Consider the following 20,222-nt stretch of genomic DNA (forward strand, 5'->3'; position numbering starts at 1 on the left):
TATTGTACATGTTGTTCCAATGATTTGCACAATCAGCTGATTAATGTCTCTCTTGAGCATAGATACTGCCATTCTTGAGGTGGATTCAATATAATATCTTAGGCAATTTCGGCTGCCATAGTATCTCAACTGTACACTGTCACTGCAAGTTTTGTGTGACCATTGGTAATATTGTTTTGAGAAAATGCTAACTCCAGCATCACAAATCACACCTGTAGTTTTTCTGGCAGGAACTTCAGAATTTGTGCCTCCATACATGGACTAAGATCTGTCTCATCTTTGCTGGACAAATTGTGTGCCAAGCATATGTTATATTTCATTATCCATGTAGATAATTCCACATTCTTCTCCATTTCAATTTTAGCTTGGACTTTCAATTTGTTTCTTCAAATCATCTGAATTAATCTGACGTCTTGACATGAAGTCACCATACGTCTTTGCATAGTCACTGAGGTTTTCACATCCTTCAGTATTTTTGGGATCACTAGTTTGTAGAAAATCCTCCATTCCATTCTACATTATTGACACAATGAAACAAAATTTCTGAATTCAATGTATTTTTATGCAAAATTGTCACAAGAGTCAAGTAGAAAATCATCACAGCACTGATAAAATTATGATGTCAAAGAGTAAACAATACACACTGTTTGTCTGCTGTCCAAAGTATAATCAAATACACTTCACATGCTATATTCAAGTCAGTGCTTCCCACAGGTACATTTATTCTTTTTCTGTTTCTCAGAATAATTATTTTTACTGTAACAAAAATTTAATGGAATCACATGTTCCTTTGAGAATTCAGTGTCTGTTGTTAAATATCTGCAAAGAGGAAATGCCACCATCAATATGTCGTCAGGGAGACAAGATTGTATTTAACACCATATGTAGTATGTCGTTTTTCTTTCCCACAGGTAAGGAGGAAATTCATGTAACTAGCAAGAATATACCTATTTCTAATTCAGTTGCCCTAACTTGCAGTAATTTCATCTTTTCAACATTTTATACAAGCTCATACAAACCTTGTCTCATTTTGCAGTTCATCTGTCTTCCTCTGGTATCAACCAGCACCCATATCTATATAGCTATTTTACTGGAGACATGCTAAGTATTTTCAATTTTTGCCTCTGGCAACATGATCATTCAACAAATATGGTGTTACTGAATCCCAAGCAACATGAAATTATGGAATTGGTTATAATTTCAACATGTATGTGCTCAGAATAAGAAATATTATGTTCTACAGAATTAATTAATTTAATTAACTGGTTTTTGTGTTACAAGACCATCACCAGACATTAACTAAGCATTGTTGTCAAAGAGGCTACATTGCTGTGAAGTTGGTCTACCAAAAAGTGACAGAAGAATCAGTTAATGGAAGAAATATTAATCTGAAATATGCCTTTAGTTCATTTTTATCAGTTTTTTAAATTTCTTAACATGTTTGTCACCCAGTGCAACTCAATTGAGTGTCATGCGGGGCCCACATCTCAATGTTAGAACACTGAAATGTAATGATGCAACTTGAGTAGACCCATACTTTACTGATGATCTAATGCTACAGAGCCTTCAGTTCACTACAAAGAATAAAATGTTTAATTCCAAAATGAGGAAAGTGATAAGCACTTCGGCTGTAGGACTGCCTATGATCTCATCGCTGTTATCCCAGATCTGTCATTGAGTCGAGAAGCATACTGTGTTTGAGATGCACATCAGTCAACTTTGTATCCTCAAAGTGTTCCTTGGATCATCATCATCATTTAAGATTGATTATGCCTTTCAGCGTTCAGTCTGGAGCATAGTCCCCTTATAAAATTCCTCCATGATCTCCTATTCAGTGCTAACATTGGTGCCTCTTCCTTGGATGGCATAAAAGAATAATTGAAAGTGAGAAGAATAATGATGATGAAGTAGTGAGTTTCAGACAAAAAGTGATAAACAGAATTTCATCAAGTCCAGACCCCAATACGAAGGAATCATATGCAAGTGAAGACCTTCATGACATGTTTCACATGTTGCAAGAACTTGCTGCAGATGAAGAAGAAGAACTAAACTCTGTTGGTGATTTATTGGACAATATCCAGTGGAACATATCTGCTAACAGGCAACAGCCATTTTCGTTCACTGGAAAAATGGGCTTCTGGTGGTTTTACTGTCTGATATTAGAACAGGTGAAGTGCTTTTGCTACTCTTAGATAACAAAGCACTAAGCCTTTTAGTCACAAAGACTAACAGATATGGAGAACAAAAGCTGCATCAACATTAAAAGACTGAACATGCACGGCTGAACATACGGAAACTCGCCACATCTGAGGAAATTACAAATTTCATCGGACTGACGATTTAGATGGGTCTAGCACAGACACTACTCATTAGGTGTTGGCCAGTGAACTCTGTTTACAACTTTCCATTTCTGTGCAGCAGGATTTCCCATAATCGTTTTTAAATACTGTTAGCAAACTTGCATTTCGCGAATAATGAAACAGTAAACAAGAGCAGCAGACTTGTAAAAGTCTGACCACCTCCTAAACATATTGACAGGCAATTATCAAACAGTCTTTTCACCAGGTGAAGATACTGTACATCACAAGACAGTGGTTCCTTGGAGGGGACAACTAAATTTCAGGCAAAACACACCAACGAAATCATGTAAGTATGAGATAAAACTGCCCCCCCCCCCCCCCCCCCCCCGAAGGGTATAAATGGTCTGTGAATGTATGTTCTGAATGAGATACCAGCGGAAGAAAGCAAGTTGGCATAACTGAAAACTTCTGCATTGAACTTGCAGCTAAATTGCTAAATGAAGGACAAACTTTCCTGGTCAACAACATCTATCAATATGAGCTATGAATTAGCAGTCAAATGCTTAAAATTCAAAACTCATTTTGTTGGGTCTGTAAGGTCAACAATGGTCAACAAAATATTTATGCCATGTTTTGTAATGTTATACCCATTGAAGAGAGGTGAAATGATAGCATGTGAAGATGACAATGGTATTGTTGTGCTAAAATGGATGGGTGTTTATGATGTTAGGATATTATCAAGGAGCATGTGCCTACTATGATACCTAACTCAGACTCTATGCATCATCGTTGTCCTCCAAAACAGAAACCATTGGCAATACTGGTATATAATAATGGAAAAACTGGGATTGACAGAAGCAACCATATGGTATCATATGCCACAACAATATGGAGATCATAAATTAGCATTACATTTGCTTTTAGCACAACTATAGTAAATGCTCACATTGTGTAACAGAAGGCCACAAATAGGAAAATAGAAAACTTCAGGAACATTTCGTTACCAAATGGTTGTCCACAGAAAATGCTATGCCTGACAGTAACAGAAATAAAACAAGGAGTGTGTCCCACCATTTAGGGAGTCATAAGAATCAGCAGGACAGGCCTGCATGAAGCGTGTGTGCCCCATTTTACCAGAAGAAGAGGCAAACTGCCAAACACCAGTAAGTGAAGAAAAATGTAAAAAGAATTGCAGCTTATTTTTCCAGTTGTCCAAAATCACCTCAAATGTGTTTAGCATGTTTTAATGAACACCATGCACCATAGAATAATGTAATATATTATCCTAAATATAAATAAATAAAACATATAGTATTGTGTGTATACTGTTTGTATGTTTATTTTATATATCCTGTAGTTAAATTTCAGTGCTTGTTCCATTAAATTCCATTGAAAATTCCAACTCCAAATCCAGTTAACTTGAAAAGGAAGAATGTCACCCCTATGTTGGTGATGGGGCCCATAGTGAAGCTTACCTGTCATCCAGATATGGGTAGCGACGAACCTGTTAATTGTGGGATGATGGCAAACAATGACTGATGATAATTTATTCATATTTAAGTTTTCTTATGCTTCAAAACTTATGTGGACAAGATTGGAGAGCTTGTTTCTGTGAAAGTGAACTCTCTTTTGTCAAGTTGTTTCCAAACATCATATGCAGTTAACTATTTATAATTTTATTTGGCTTTTGGCACTGCTGCACCATATAGCCACAGCCTCTGTTAATAATGCTTTTTCACTTTTGAAATTGAGTTAAAATTAATGTGGAAATTAAAATTTTCTTACAATTATGATAGTGTTCACAACAGTGTTTTTCTTTTGTTATGAGGAACACTAGCTTCATTTTGTTTATTGTTTCTCCTCCTCCTCTTTCCGTCCCCCTCTTTTTCTTATTTTTCAAATCTGAAGCAATTTTACTACAGCATTATAATCCAAAGAGTGTAACATCCTCCTCTCCCCCTTCCCTTGATGTCTCTCCCAGGAGTTCTGACAGTTCAGAGTATCATTATGAGAAAATACTCATTTCTTACATTATATTCCCAAAAATTTGCCACAGGTATAAAAATATGTTCATTTTTCTGCCTTGCAATTAACACCTTCCATGGACCTTTTCATGAGCCTATAGCTCCCTAGGCTTGAGTATGTATAAATCTGAAGAATTCTGGCATACAGTACATCTACGCCAAAATTACAACCTCCGCAGTCAAATATTGCCTTGGCACTTGAGCAGACAAAATGCCTTTGTTCAAAATTTCTCTTTTTAATTTTTGTAAAAAATGATATTTATGTTACAGAAATTATGTGGTAATGAAATATGAACTTCAGTTATATAAAATACTAGCTGTTTTACCCACAGCTGCACTCACATAATGGTAAACGATTATGAGTAAGTAAGCTACTGTGCATGGAACAATGTCAGCTGTCCACATGCGTCTGCTTTTTTGGGTAAACACAGCACAGCTGAGTGATACATATGGAGGGGTATGGAGATTCGTACATTATGTCTTCCAATAGATTACATCCAACCAAGTGGATCTGACATCTGATGGTAGGAATTTATGATAAACATTTGGTCAACCTCTGCTCCAGTCTGTCTTATTTAGTGGGTGTACTGGTGGATACTGAAACTTGGTATAAAAAAGCTGCAGAATGGTGGAGGGATTCCTCCTCCAGGTAAGAAATATGCCTGCACATAATGCAGAGGGGGTTCTGCACCATTTATGAATATTGGTGGTGACATGTTGATTGGACCACAAGGCAATGAGCTGTTGACACATATCAGTAGCTTTATTATAATGAGTGATGGTGATGACACAAAACTAAAATGTGTATAATTATTAAATAGCATTAAACTAATGAAGGAAAAAAAAATAATCTGTAGTTCTGTGCCTTGCTAATTTTATTATATTCGTACATGCAATAATGTCAGCTGCCTTCACAGATCTGCTGATTACCTGTAGCTGCACTTGCATCTCATAATTAAATGCAGCCTCACTAAAACCCTCCCATGCTGTACAACAAAGGCATGACATATCTCTGTTTGTTGTACAGCATTTAAACAACATTGTAGCTGTGAATCTTCTTGTGTCTCAGAAACTGTAAGAGATGGTCAATGGGTAAAATGCAACATGTTCTTGGGGGATATTAGTATGGAAGTATGGATTAAACACATTGAGGATTGTGTAAGTATTGTATTCAGTACATTGAGTCATATTTTGTAGAACCTTTCTACAAATGTCAATAAGTAAATAGCTTTTTTCAAAGAATAATTATGTCTCCATATTTAGAGTTGAATTTAAATCAGAAAATATTTTGTTCTACACACTTTCTAAAGTAGCCTATATTATTCCTAAGCTTCAAGCTACCTCCACACCAAATTTCATCAAAACTGGTTTTGTTATGAAAGTGTAACAGATAAAGAGTTACTTTCACCTTTATAACATTAATATGTATTGAAGTGTAACAGCAAGGATAAAGCAAATGTAACAGCTTTGTTTGAAATATTAAAGTGTATTTGTTCCCTTGGTATGTCATTGCTCATAACACATTAGGGAGTCAAGAGTTTGTTCCCTCTGCTCCTTGCAGATTTCCTGTCATGCAGCTAACACTATCAGGGCTGAAAGGAAAGTTTGTGGATAGTTGATGTCCATGACATGCTGCTACTGTTTATTAGTTTTTCACAGCTTCCTCTCTAGCAGAGATAATAATACTATTTCATGTGACCCAATGGCTGAGTGCAAGTCTTTCAGTTGGCCAACACTTCAGCAATTTGCATATCTTTAGTTCACCCGGTATCTAACTGAGGATAGGGGACCCACAGTTTAATGTGGCATCCGAACCACATGTTGTTCCTGGCAGATCCTCACCTCATTGAAAGATAAAAGCTAGATTAAAGGCAGACTGTAAATTTCTGTGGTCCGTTTGGGATTCTGATCCCCTGAACTGTCAGTTTCCAGGCACTTGCTTTACCACTCAAGCACCAGACCCCACCGATACAAGCTTCATTTTTCGACATTCTAGTTATACTATACATTACCTCTTCCACTTGTATGTTCCCTAGCTTTGTGCTGGCCCCAGTCTCACAAAGAGTAAAATATAAAACTGCTGTCATTCCTTATCACACAACCATTAAGAATTTAAAACAGGTACCTAGAGCGAGTTGGACTAAGTTGTCACACCCATCACATTGTGTGGCTACACTGATAATTATTTAAGATGTTCAAAAGTAAGCCTTTATGTTTTTTAAAAGAAAAAATAATTTTTGTGGTAAATAGCCTGAACATTTCATATAATTACATTGTACAGCTGTTAATGTGATTTGAGAATGTAATGAAAAGGATGTACAGCAATAGTGGCACCACACTATAACAACAAACTGCTGCAGAATAGATTTCATCTGAGAAAGTCACTGGCTTGACAAGAGGGTAAGAATATCCATGGAGTGAACATGAGATGTGCAGAACAGGATTCTTTCACCAGTATACATTACTCCCCAATTCATGTCACTTTGTGGTATCTACTTATGAAAAATACATGTTTTCCTTTCACATATTTAAATCTGAAGGTATAGCAGCAATATTTACCACCACTGCCATTGCTAATATGTAAATGTGTAAAACCAGAACAAGTAAATACAATATTAAAGTTTTGGTCTTAGTGGAAAACATATACATCATTGCTAAAGTTGTGTTAACAATTCTGCTTTGACATTGGAAGCATCCCCAGTATGTTATGCTGACTCCACAGATATCCCTACTCTGTGACCAATGACCTGTTTGTTTTTTACTTGTTTGAAGTCCTAGTAGTTGCTCTGTTTTTCTTGCAGTATGAACTGGTGCAGAATTTGGAAATATTATGGTATAAACAAAAGGAACATGTCTGTAGTATTTTATTTGCATTCAGAATATGCTTCCTATTTGTACTGAGACTGTACTGTGGTTTGTTATAGGTTACACGCTGGAATGGTAGCTGTTTATTTTCATGACATTGCAAGTAAATCACATAAACCTGAGTGGAAATGGCCCATTTAAAAATTATACCCAATTGAACCAGCACCTTTTTAGTGGTTATTACCATTTCTAGAATTCCATAAAATGAGGTGAATCCTATCAGATGATGTGCGTCCGATCATTTACATATTGTTCAGTGTTTGGATATCTGAGTATGATGTCTTAACAAGAACACCACAGCTGACTCTTTTTGTGAATTCTTGACTGATTTATGTGTAATAATGGCATGTTGGGATGCAGGTTACCAACAAATGATATTGTCTGAGGAATACAGTTCATGTGCCACACTCATGAAGTAAATGCATCAGCATGACAACTTCTGCCGGCATCAGGTACTTCCAGTGCATAATTAGTATGCTGTAATATTTTTACTTGCATATGATCATCTCAAGTGCTACGTTTCATTTTTTGTTCATTGTTAATACTTCTTAGACACTATGTATGCCTAATTACAAAATTTCATTTTTGTAGGGTGAATGTAATCATGTAAGAATACAAGATGATTCTAGGGCAAACCCATAAATCCAACTTCATCCCAGAATTTCTTCTAAATGCTGTGAAAACCAACAAATCAGGAAAATTAAGAATTTGCAGTACCGTATACAACATTAAATGACAAGTTCAAGAACAAATACGAAGTAGGTGACAAAACAGTGTTAATCAATAGTGAGGAAAAAATCTGGTTGAAGGAATATTATGTTGAGCGAATTGGGTTTCCTTTGAGGAATAATTACGTTAGGAACATCGTATAGGCATATCTTCATCGAGCAGAGTGGAGTGAAAAAAGATCTCATGGCCATCAGTCTGGTCACAAGTGAGTAATTCTTTTTTTTTTTATTTTTTAATAAGAAATTAATTACAGTGAATGAAAGTGTAAAGAGGGCAAGAGCAGCAGTTACTTGAGAAACAGTGAGTGATTATATTAAGAACCTTGAAGTTTCCTTGAATAATGTTCCTCCCTCCAGCATTATAAACTAAGACAAGACCAACATTTATGATGATCCTGGACAAGTGAAAGTTATAATGAAGTGACGTACAAGATGTTCCAAAAGGATTGTACTGCTAGCAGTGGTTGCAAATGGCACAGTCTGCTCACTGTACACAGTTTATAGGGCAAAACACTCTAAGATACTTGGACTCAAGGGGGTGTAACTCGTCCAGTTTATAATTGGAGTCATCACGATGATTTGACCTAGCAATATTTGAATCGTGGTTTATCCACGTTGTCTTTCTTTCTGTTTGGCATTTACATGGACTGAAAGTGACTGTAGGTGTCAATCTATCTATCACTTAATGTGATTAAACTGTACCAGGAACATGACATTCAGTTTATGCTTCTACCATCTAACTCTGCTCACTACTGTCAGCCACTTCATGTGGCCTTTCTTAGATGTCTAAAACTTTCATGGAGAAATGTGGTAGATGACTGAGAAAGGGAGAATATTGTGTTAATTGAAAATTCCAGATTTCCTAGGTTGTTGAAATGAGCCTTTGAAAAGATAGCTTTCACTTCTAAATCTAAAGTTTGTATCTAGGTTCAAAAAAGCAGAAAGTTTTCCTTTCTGCCCGATAAAGTCCTTTCACAGATTTCAGAAGGAACAGATACACATGCCACTGACTCATCAGAAGTTTCTTGGACTGCAGCCTTTGAAATGCAATTGAAATAGGTTCTCTCTGATGAAATAAAAATAATTAACTCCACGCAAATGTACTGTTGTCAGGTACCTCAAAGAAAGTGATAATAACAGTGCTGAAAGCAGGGAGTCATATCTTGAGATACTGATTCTATGTCTAGGACATCTAACAGTCATGTAGAACAGCACGAGTCAAATGAAAATGAACAAATGGACACAGAGGACAAAGATGGCTAACAATTCAACAAAAATGATATCATCATAGTGACATTTACTATGAAAAGAAGGTTAAGATATTTTATTGGTAAAACTGAAACATCTCTAATGAAATGAAGTTTCTGAGAGAGTAAGTTCTTCGTGGTAATGTTTACTTTGTCTTTCTGGAAACTGAGGATGCAACTGAGTTAGAAACAGCCCTAATTTTTAATTTTGCCAGAATGAAGGTGAGGTAAATATATATTTGAAGGAATAGATGATTATGATACTGAGGAAACATCTTTCACATTGATAGTGTCATAAAACTACTGAAATTGAAAACTTGTTTGTCAACTTTCCTGAATGCAAGTGTTTTTATAAGAGTAATGTTGGAATTTAATACACCTATGAAAACTTATTTTGGTTATAAAATGTAATACATTGTTGTAAATACACCAATATATTTTTTACAATTTAAAATAGTGATTGGATTTGCTACACTGGAAGTCTGATCCTGTTCTTAAATGCAAAATAAATTAGTAATCGGAGTCTCCCTACTTTGCGAGGTGAAACTGATCAATTTAATGATAAGTGCAGGTATGGATTAAAAATAAATTAATACTGAATATACGGTCATCAAGGTTGAACAGTTGAAACTTCAACATTTCACAGCAATATCACAACAGTAAATGGATGACATTTAAAAAGAACTGTTGTTCTTGATTGAATTCACACCATCTTACTGTACCTGATTCTATGACAATGACCCCGGTAAATTTTATTAAATTGTGCGAGTGCTGGCATGACATTGAAGGAATTCAGAGTTGGGCTGCTAGATTTGTTACAGTTTGGTTCGAACAACTCATTAAGTGTTACAGAGATACTTTGGGAATGCAAATGGGAATTCCTGGAGGGAAGTTGATGTTCTTTTCGAGAAACACTATTGAGCAAATTTGGAGATCCGGCATTTGAAGCTGACCGCAGTACAATTCTACTGCCACCAACATACATTGCATGTAAGGACCACAAAGATACGAGAAATTAGTGCTCACATGAAGGCATATAGATAGTCGTTTTTCCCTCTCTATTAGAGAGTGTAACAGGAAAGGAAGTGACTAATGGTGGTGCACTGTCGGTGGCTTGTGGAGTATCTATGTAGATGAAGATGTAGATGCAGATGGTTCTAGTAAAACCTCTGTTAGGAGTTGCAAATGAATTTGACATCGTGTTTATGGTTATCAGCTAGCTGAAATGGTCAGTTTTGCACAGAAGATGAGTTTCATACTATTATGAAACACATGAAAAATATGATCAAGGTTACACAAAGTCTGCAGTGGTATTATGACTATTTGCTTCTGAATTAATGAGTAGGCACACAAGCACAGGGTACAAGTGCACTCCTAGCGAGGTCATCACCCGGGAAACCCTTCCTGATATAGTTCTGAAAGAATACAAAATTAATATGCTCAAGCTAGTTGGTATGCAGAAATCTCAACTGAACAAACCAGTATAAAATTTTGAAACATAATTATATTTCAGTGCTAAAGCAGTAATCAAAATCATTGGTAAGAAAGTTGTGAGAGTTCATCAAAGACAGAAAAATGTGTTTTTTTTCATTTTTGATTGTTTAAAACAGTTTATTAAAAATGTGATTGGCCAAATGAAGTGCACCTTAATCAGGAGAAATCTCCAGTCATCACGGCAGCAGACAAAACTGAGAAAATCTGTTGGGATCAACATTGTTTCCTGATTCACATTATTCTGTCAAGTTAGTCTCAAGTCACTTTATTTCTGTTTCTTAGCTTGAAAATTTCAATCATTAGGAAGAAACTTTCATCAGACAAGGACGTGATTGTTTCCAAAGCAGAATATTTAGTACAGTTAACAAAACCTCTGAAGGGATCAGCATGGTGGAATGCCTTGTATTCTAGGAAATTTAAGAAGAAAGACACAGTGATTAATGGAGAATGTAAATGGGTACTTAAATCACTGGAATTAGCTAATCAAATGTTGCAGAACTCCCTCTTGTGTAAGGTTGGAAATACTGACCTACTGGAAAATGAAACCTCTAAAGGGCAAGAAAATGTTGGATATTGAATAGGCTGTAGATCCTAACCCTTGATAAACATGATGATCTCATTGAAAAAAAAAATGTAGATTTCAAAGGATATGATTTTGAGAAATAAAATTTTTATTTCAAAGACCAACAGCAATGGTAATGCCAGGATGAAGAGAGGGAGAGAAAGAGAGAGGCCAGCTGGGGTGGCCGAGGGGTTCTAGGCGCTACAGTCTGGAACCGCGTGACCGCTACAGTCGCAGTTTCTAATCCTGCCTCGGGCATGGATGTGTGTGATGTCCTTAGGTTAGTTAGGTTTAAGTAGTTCTAGGTTCTAGGGGACTGATGACCTCAGAAGTTAAGTCCCATAGTGCTCAGAGCCATTTTGAAAGAGAGAGAGGCGGACCGCTCAGTGTAGCTGGTTGATTCGTTACACGTACAAGCACAATAGAACAGAGACTTAACTTACACTTGCTCTCTTTATAGTGTAAAACACACACACTCACTCACTCACTCACTCACTCCCTCCCCTCTCTCTCTCTCTCTCCAGGTATCCTTGTGCGAGTGTACTTCCTCCAGGAAAAGATCAGTAGTTCAAGAGCTGTTATGTTTATATGTCGCATATCACTCTTCAAAATACTATTCTTTGTTGCTGTTCTTGCCACATTCAGTACTCTATGTACACACCAAAATCTACATACCTTACAAGGTGACCATATGAACTGCCCCTCACCTATTTGATTCATATTGACAGGGAGTGTAGTGCAGGACTAGTACTTCAACATATCTAAAAAGGAAGACACAACTCTCAACCATTTTTGAGAAAACTGAGTTTTAAAATTTTAGACATGCTTATACACTTCGTATAATCATTAGTATTCAAGGATTCTACAGCTGAATGGGTAATCACTTAGAATTATAAGCCATTAGACATGCTGTATGTAGTAATAATAATAATTACTGTTTCTCTTGTTTTTAAAGCCAGTATCACCCGGATTCATTCAGTGCTCCATAAGTTATACATTATACTTGTGACAAGTGTAGATACAATAATATAAATAAAATGACTATACTAATTTTATTTCAAATCTTCTCACAATTTTTTCTACTTTTTTCTGGATAAAGATTATTAAAGTAGATAAGTGAATCATTAAATATTGATAATTTGCAGTCATAATAAAACTGTTGTTAGAATTACATGGGAATGAAGAAAAAGGTACAAGCATCAAGATTCAATGCAGAGACCTCGTGCTTACAAACATTAAGTGCTTACTGACTCGGCTGCAGAATTGTGGAATAGCAGTGACGAACAAAGTATACAGTCATGCCTAAAATTATTAATCTTAGTTTTCTTGAAGACGGGTGAGAGTCGCCTCTTTATATTTAGATATGCTAATTGTGGTGTCACCGCCAGACACCACACTTGCTAGGTGGTAGCCTTTAAATCGGCTGCGGTCCGCTAGTATACGACGAACCTGCGTGTCACCACTGTCAGTGATTGCAGACTGAGCGCCGCCACACGGCAGGTCTAGAGACACTTCCTAGCACTCGCCCCAGTTGTACAGCCGACTTTGCTAGCGATGGTCCACTGACAAATTACGCTCTTACTTGCCGAGACGATAGTTAGCATAGCCTTCAGCTACGTCATTTGCTACGACCTAGCAAGGCGCCATTATCATTTGCTATTTATCTTGTGATGCATGTACCGTCAGACCGATGTTCACCAATTATGGATTAAAGTTAAGTATTCCAGAAGCTACTTACCTTTTTTACTAGACTCAACTCCTATAACTGTTCCAGACCTCACGCCAGCCTGCGTGAGCTTAACGCGTGCCTTTCGGCTACCAATCATAGTGGCTTGGCTGTCTTGCCAAGTCACAACACTAATGTCTTAGTTGTGCTCTACATACCCTGTCAATAGGAATCAAATCGGTGAGAGGGGGTCTGTGTGGTCCCCTTGTTAGCATTAGGGTCTTCCAGGGCTCTCAAGTTTCTGTCCTCTTTCCAGAACATTGTTTCTATGTTTTCTCCTTTAAGGTTTTTTTCCCCTCAACTGGTCTGAACCAAAACCATGTTCAACAGTGCACTAATTCTGAAGAGACAAATGAGTATTATATTTGGTTTCTTGATCTAATATGATGCACACTGAATGTAAAGACCATGTTGTGCATCTTTTTACTTGCAATCTAGGATGTCTTCTACTATAATACATGAACAAAAATGTGTCCTAATTTGGGTCTTAATTTTTAATTCACAGACTGAGTACCATGTGTAAGCTGCAGATAGAGTCTTTAGATCTGTTCAATAACTGTGTGTGTAACAGGTCTTCAGTGTGTATTTTACAGAAACGTAATTTAAGATGGAATGAAGGAAATGGATGGGGAATGGGAATTCACCATGAAAACTCTCTTTGCCATGAAGAATTAACACCAATATTTATCAAATAAACACAGTTCACATTTTTTTATAATTATTTTATAAAACATAAAAAGTTTGATATCCAACAAATATAACTAGGAAAAACTCCCCTGGTACAAATAAGCAATGCCAGGCACCAGGAAGTGGCTGATGGTAATTTTTTTCTTTTGAGTCCCTGGTGCAAACAAACAGTGAGCGAAGGGCAGGCAACAAATGAGTTCCCAAGCGGCGAGCTAGCATTAACAGCCACTTCCCGCCACCCAGAGTACGTCATACAAAAATTAGAAAAATGTACAAAAATTCATAAAAATAGTAGTAGGTAGTGGATGAAATGCACACAAAGTACCCCATATTAATATCAGAATACTAACAAGTGCTTTTCTGTTTACCTAGCAAAGTGAACTAGAACAGTTAGGTGATACCCTCAGGGGCAATGGGATTCTACAGTCAACACAGCAAGGGCTGCAAAACTCAGTTAATTCCACTAAAAACCCTGCTTATCTACAGAATTTCTCGATTTACTGAGGGGTACTTTTCCCATCCTATTGCCACAACTGTCCTAATGTCACAGGGCAAGTCTTCCACAGATTATTCCCTTGGCTTGTTGGACATGGACAGCTTTGGGAGTCACTTTTAGCTCTTGCAGCTAGCACGAGTTATGAAGATGGTAACAATCCACCAAATACCTTAACAAAGTGAATTCAAATTGCATAAGATGTATGTCACTTATTACACACTTACATGTTGCCGAGGGAATTTCTTACAGTATTGCACTAGACAGTAATAATGGAGAATAGTGGTCATTTGCATTATTCTGCATACAAAGTTCAATAGCTTAGCGTAGGGATCTTTGGGTTATCACAATCAAAATAATTATCTATTACTGTACAACAAGAGATCTCTATCACAAGCTGTTGTGGGGAGATATGTGGTTTGTTCTCCTCTCAGCAAAACAGCCACTAAACTTCACTCGTCTTTCAACCAAAATATTCCAAATTTTCCAACAAGTCTAGGGTATACATCCAATGCCAATAGCATTAGGACGAAGGTAATATCCTGTTGCAGCCTGAAAAGGATGGGGATAGTGGAGGCATTGCAGGGTAATACTCTGCAAACCATACAGAAATTTTCACGTATACCCAGAAAAGGACTATTTCACATAGTATGAATAATTCAGTATACAATAATACTGCACAGTAGTAATAACTAGAGGTTAAGTGTAACAAGAAACTTAAAAAAGTCTTTATATATTCTCCTGCTCATGAGATGCATAGTATTACTATTTTATATCAAGAGTTATGTGTGAAATTAACAATTTTTTTCTTCTCAAATGTACAAAAAATAAAAAATATACATAATCTAAAAATGAAGCACCATGTAGTTTTGGATGAATATAACCTCTGTATCGACTAATACATTAGATAAAACATGTACAGGACATAGAAAGGACAAAAATTTACATGACTGGTTTTTTTTCTTTCAATGTCCAGTTCTTTACAATTGTTACTCAAAAATTGAATTTTGTTGTAGCTGTATTTCAACAACTCTTTTATGTTTGGATAAGAAAATAGATATACACATTTATAATCCAGAATTATGAAATGCTATTGGAATTGTGTACATACAGGATATGCAAACCTCTCTCTAAACTACAAGAAAATGGGACAGTTTTTGAGTATCCAATAATGTTAATGCCTTTTACTGAATGAAATTTCCATTTAATCAGGTAACTTGGAAACAATTTTAACATTATATATCCCATTTTCATGCAGCTACTCAGCACCTTTGTTATCTGACCAGTTCCTACAGTTCATACACTTCCACAGTAGCACTTTGTAAGGCCAAAAGTAGACTTTATAAACAAGTAAAGCATTACAATTTCTTTACCTACAACCATAAATTTCATTTCCATGTTTCAGATGTAAAAGGTGACATACCCTGTCTACAACACACCTTTCACTGTGAAAGTGCTCAGTAATTTAACATTCCACATGTATTGCTATACAAACAGAACTGACAGCATTCGTACTGAGACTGAACGTATGATAACCCAGACAGCCAATTTGGAACACAAAATATAGCATGTAACATCCAACCTTAGTATTATTACAGGAGGAGTTCATGATGCATACATTTACACAGCACAAACCAGTTTGTTACAATTCTAAAACTAACAACAGGATAATGAATCAATCACTATATGCTCATTTTGATAAAGCGTCCTCATTTGAGTGCCAAAAAGCCTCTGTGTTTAACAAGAAAGATGGTAGAAAATCAAACTGTCAGACCTGCTGATAATGCGCCAGATTCTACTTGCTATATAGTTTAAAATTTTTGTTTACCTCCATGACACTATTACTTAATTTAGTGGCATGTCTGTTATTATATTCCTATGTCACACAGAAACCTGTACTTTTGGTGTTTGTGCTGCTGAGGCATATCCTACCATTAGGAGGCAAACCTATAAAAGTTATTGATTGATTACATTAGAATACATGGAATCATCACACTGGAATATTTTATACAATTTTATGAAGTCTTATTAAAAAAGTTAAATATAGTGCTAAATGTTAAATAAGTTACCCAAGGCTACAAAATAATCACGTGTAGATTTTGTATTAAATACAACTATCACATAACATCAACTGTTCTTTTTTTATATATTTAAATTGCGGTATTCTATTTGTAGAAAAGATACAGTATATTAGGCCAGCCTATCATCTGACCATTTTTCTCTCCTTTAAGAGTTGGGTGAATGGCTAACTTCCCTCAAGGGTCCCAAGCGTACTCATTGCAATTTTAAAGATTGCCACAGACAAAGTAGGATTACTCTATTTATGCAAGTATAAAAACAAGTATAAAACTTGAAGCCAATCTATTATGTATATTCTTCCTACCTGCCAACCCTTTGCCTCACTTTTCAATTTGGAAAGCCCAGCATTACACTGCCATGGACCAAGGAGACATTGGCTGCTAAGCAGCAATTATTAATGGTCGTCACAACAACAAATAAACTCTAGGATCACATCTTGCCATGCATATCATGAGGTTCATTTCATTTATATGCATTTCAAACAAAAACAAAAAGAAACAATTACATCTACAATATAAAACTCATTAAACAAAGAGCAACATAACTAGTTTAGGAAAGTAAAAAAGTTAAAATACAGAATCTTTTCAATCAATAAACTGAATAAATATTTCAAACACATATAACTATTTAACAGTTAAAAATAAGTATTAAAAAAGGTCACTGAGAAATCTAAAAATAAGCAAGGTAATATTGCTTGCTGAAACGCCTCTTTTCTTTTACAAAACTAAAACTCTGTACATCTTCCCACACCCCAAATTGATGGCACCAAACAATAAAAAAATTAACACTTTTCTTCCCTGACACCTACAACGAATTTTACAACAGCTAACAGGGCTATCATATGAGCCTAAAACTCCAAGAGACGTATTTAGAAATTCATTCATATTTCATTATGCAAAATTATCGTAATCCCTTGGAATTTGAAGCATTATAAACAGTACAAAAGGGGGAAGTTATATATCTTTTACAAACAATGTGATATAAAATGAATAATTATTTGTACCAAAATGGTAGTTGGTTATGTCAATTACTGTCACCAATATTCCCAAGGTAGGAACCAGTATGTTTCTACACCAAGACCAAAGCTTGCCCCAATACTAACCCCAACAAATGACTAGAGAACTAACCAGGCAAACCCAATGTGCACAAGTGCTACAATTAAAATTTACACAGAAATTTGCTGGATTTGAAATTATAAATCTTGTCAGAACTGGTGAAAAAGGGCATCAGAGTAACAACCGTAACCCAATGCAGTGTTGGAATAAAGTGCACCAAACTTTGGTACATGACTACAATAAGTATCATAAACAGGTTGCAGTTTGCACCATTTTGCACTACATTAGACAACAACTATTGAAAAACATATCAATTTATATTTATATTTTATCTATGTAAATTAAAAAAGGAAAATATCTGTATAGAAAAGCGATCCACCCGACGAAGAATGCAGTGGGTTTCACGAAAGAAGGAGCATCTTTACATTAATGTTTCACATTTTCTTTGGTATGGGGAGATCACGTGCAATTGTTGTAAACACGAGAAGGAAAGTGAGAATATACACTACCTCTGCTTGCTTTAAGCACTCGTCTCTCCGTCGAGATAAGGAGGTGCACTAAGAGGAAAAGACAAAACACAGAGGTTTGACCTCCTCTGGCATAAGATAAGAAATGACTATAGATATGGGTTATTTTTTTTCCTCCCGGGGAGGTCAATCTAATGCCAGCAGTTCGTCTCTTCCACCTGCACAGAGAACGACTAATTTTAAAAATTGAAGAAAAATAGAAAACTAAAAGGGTCATACATTTCCTGCCGGGCCACTCCAAATTTTCTTTCTCACACATTTACATCACACCCTTAACTAAGATAACAACAGCAGTATAAAAAACTTTAACACTCAAAAATACAAATCTATGGAAAAAGACTACATTCGTGCAAAGTACCTACATGACTTATTACACTTTTTATCACACAGATTACGAGAAGATGGGCAATTCTTTATGTAAAATGCCCTTTACAACTAACATTTTTTCCATACAAAACAAGCCCTTCCAAACAATGCTTGATTGACACATTTGAACAAAGGATTATTAAAAAGAAGGGTGAGTCCCATTCCATATAAGGGTATTAGTTATTGACATTTGGCTCTCCATATGCAGAGCAAAAATGCACATAGCATTCATGAATCAATGCGGAAATTACCTGCATCGTCCACGAACTGAGGTAAGACACACAACATGGAAACATCGAGGTTCTACTCGAGTGAGTTAGAGGTTGGATAAAATGGTAACCCGTGCCTGGCAAGTGAAGTAGCATCCACACCCTCTGTTTGAAGGCAACTAGATGACTAAACATTGGCCAGATATAGCAGTGAATGAGCAATTACACACGGGCATATATCTGCAACTACGCCAGAATAAAATAATGTCACTGACCATCAATGTAGGCCCACTTCAAGTGCACTATACCAGTCTTTAAACAGAAGGTACAGTTGGCAAGAGTTACCCATACTATGATACATGATGTTGGTACACCTATGACATTTACAATACACTGAGGAGGAACAGCCTGAGCATTTCTATGGGATGACACCTAAAATATGGACTATTTTTCTGTATAATTTTCCATAAAATCTACCAAGGATACAAATTACTACATAGCATTATGTATGCACGTCACATTCAAAATGGCTGTGACACCATTTACTGGATCGCTGAATTTTCTCTGCTTTTGGTTTTAAGCTTTTACCATCAATTTGCTCATAAATAGAAAATTTTAAAACTGTTGAAATGAAGTAGCATTTCTGAAAGGTGACTGGATGACAAAAAAGCCAAGATAAATATATATATAATATATATGTATATTTAAATATATATTTTGTATATCAGCTGACGATATACGTAGTTTAAAAATGTGTGCACGATAAAGCTACAAAAGTTAAATTAGTTTCTCTGCCAATATCTTCTCTTAAATACATCATAAATATTGTAATCAATATGTAAGGTATGTAGTACAATACCTAGGACACGTATAAAAAAGTCAGTCGAGGACTTTCATCCACTGACAAATAGTGACACGAGACTTTTAACGGTAAGTGTCTGTTGGTGGCAAAAATTCATTATGTACAAAAATGAGACCTAAAAAATAAATATGAAAGGTACACTTCTCAATATGAAACAAATTAATACAAGAATACTACATTATTTTTACAGTGACTATTTACACCAGGATATACGAAAATCACAAGGATAAGGGAAAGCAGGAAATAGACCAGGAGATGGGCAAGCTTGCTTTCTAAACAGGCTGTACACACTTTGTACGACAAATACAAAAGTTGATTGAACTATCAATGCATATTTACAAATACCCTGAAAATTCACAAAAATTCTGCACGAATATTGGCAGAGAAACTAAGAAATCACACTGTTACACCTGCTACGTACATTTTATATCGACATTATCAGTGGCCACGACAGGGATTTCTTTCTTTTTTGCCTCATGCAAACTGGCGAGTAATTAAAAAGAGTAAGTTGTCCAATGTACAATCCGTTCGATCGGGCTACATTGTGAAGGACTCATTCTTTAAAAAAGATATTTAAGAATGTGTGGTTACATACCGTATATGTATATATATATATTTTACTATATAATTGTATGTCTATGTATATATATATAAACAGCGATGAAAACAGCTAGCCTACAGTTGTTACGACGGTGGTCTCCTGCGACGCGACAACACACTTGCTACAGAATTTTTCTATTTGCCGTATTTGCCCAGTAATTAGTGCAGTGAAGTGAAGTGGGTGCCACATCAGAGCCGTTCGTCACACACAGAGCTAGGGCGCTCCAACGTTAACACCAGCGGAACGGCACAGCCCTCGGTCTATCTGCTCCTTCCTTCACTAGAGGTTTGTGGAATTCACGTCCTGGTCTTGAGTGGATTGTAGCCCAGCAGTGTTCACAGTAGTACTACAAAAGAAACAATGTTTAGTTTTTTTCAAATGGTTTTACGAATGAAGA

At 36.1% G+C, this 20,222-nt stretch overlaps 1 protein-coding gene across 1 annotated transcript in view; it reads right to left on the reverse strand.

Annotated features, from left to right (window-relative positions):
• Positions 1 to 13,612: 13,612 nt before the first annotated feature.
• The window catches only part of LOC126188771 (translational regulator orb2), a 473,294-nt gene continuing 466,684 nt past the window's right edge, over positions 13,613 to 20,222 (reverse strand). Inside the window, exon 9 of the mRNA XM_049930383.1 lies at positions 13,613 to 20,171. Within this exon, the coding sequence (XP_049786340.1) occupies positions 20,055 to 20,171 (117 nt within the window). The 3' untranslated portion in view covers positions 13,613 to 20,054. The remainder of the gene's footprint in view (positions 20,172 to 20,222) is intronic.

This window comes from Schistocerca cancellata, chromosome 5 (assembly GCF_023864275.1).
Source record: "Schistocerca cancellata isolate TAMUIC-IGC-003103 chromosome 5, iqSchCanc2.1, whole genome shotgun sequence".
NCBI lineage: Eukaryota > Metazoa > Arthropoda > Insecta > Orthoptera > Acrididae > Schistocerca > Schistocerca cancellata.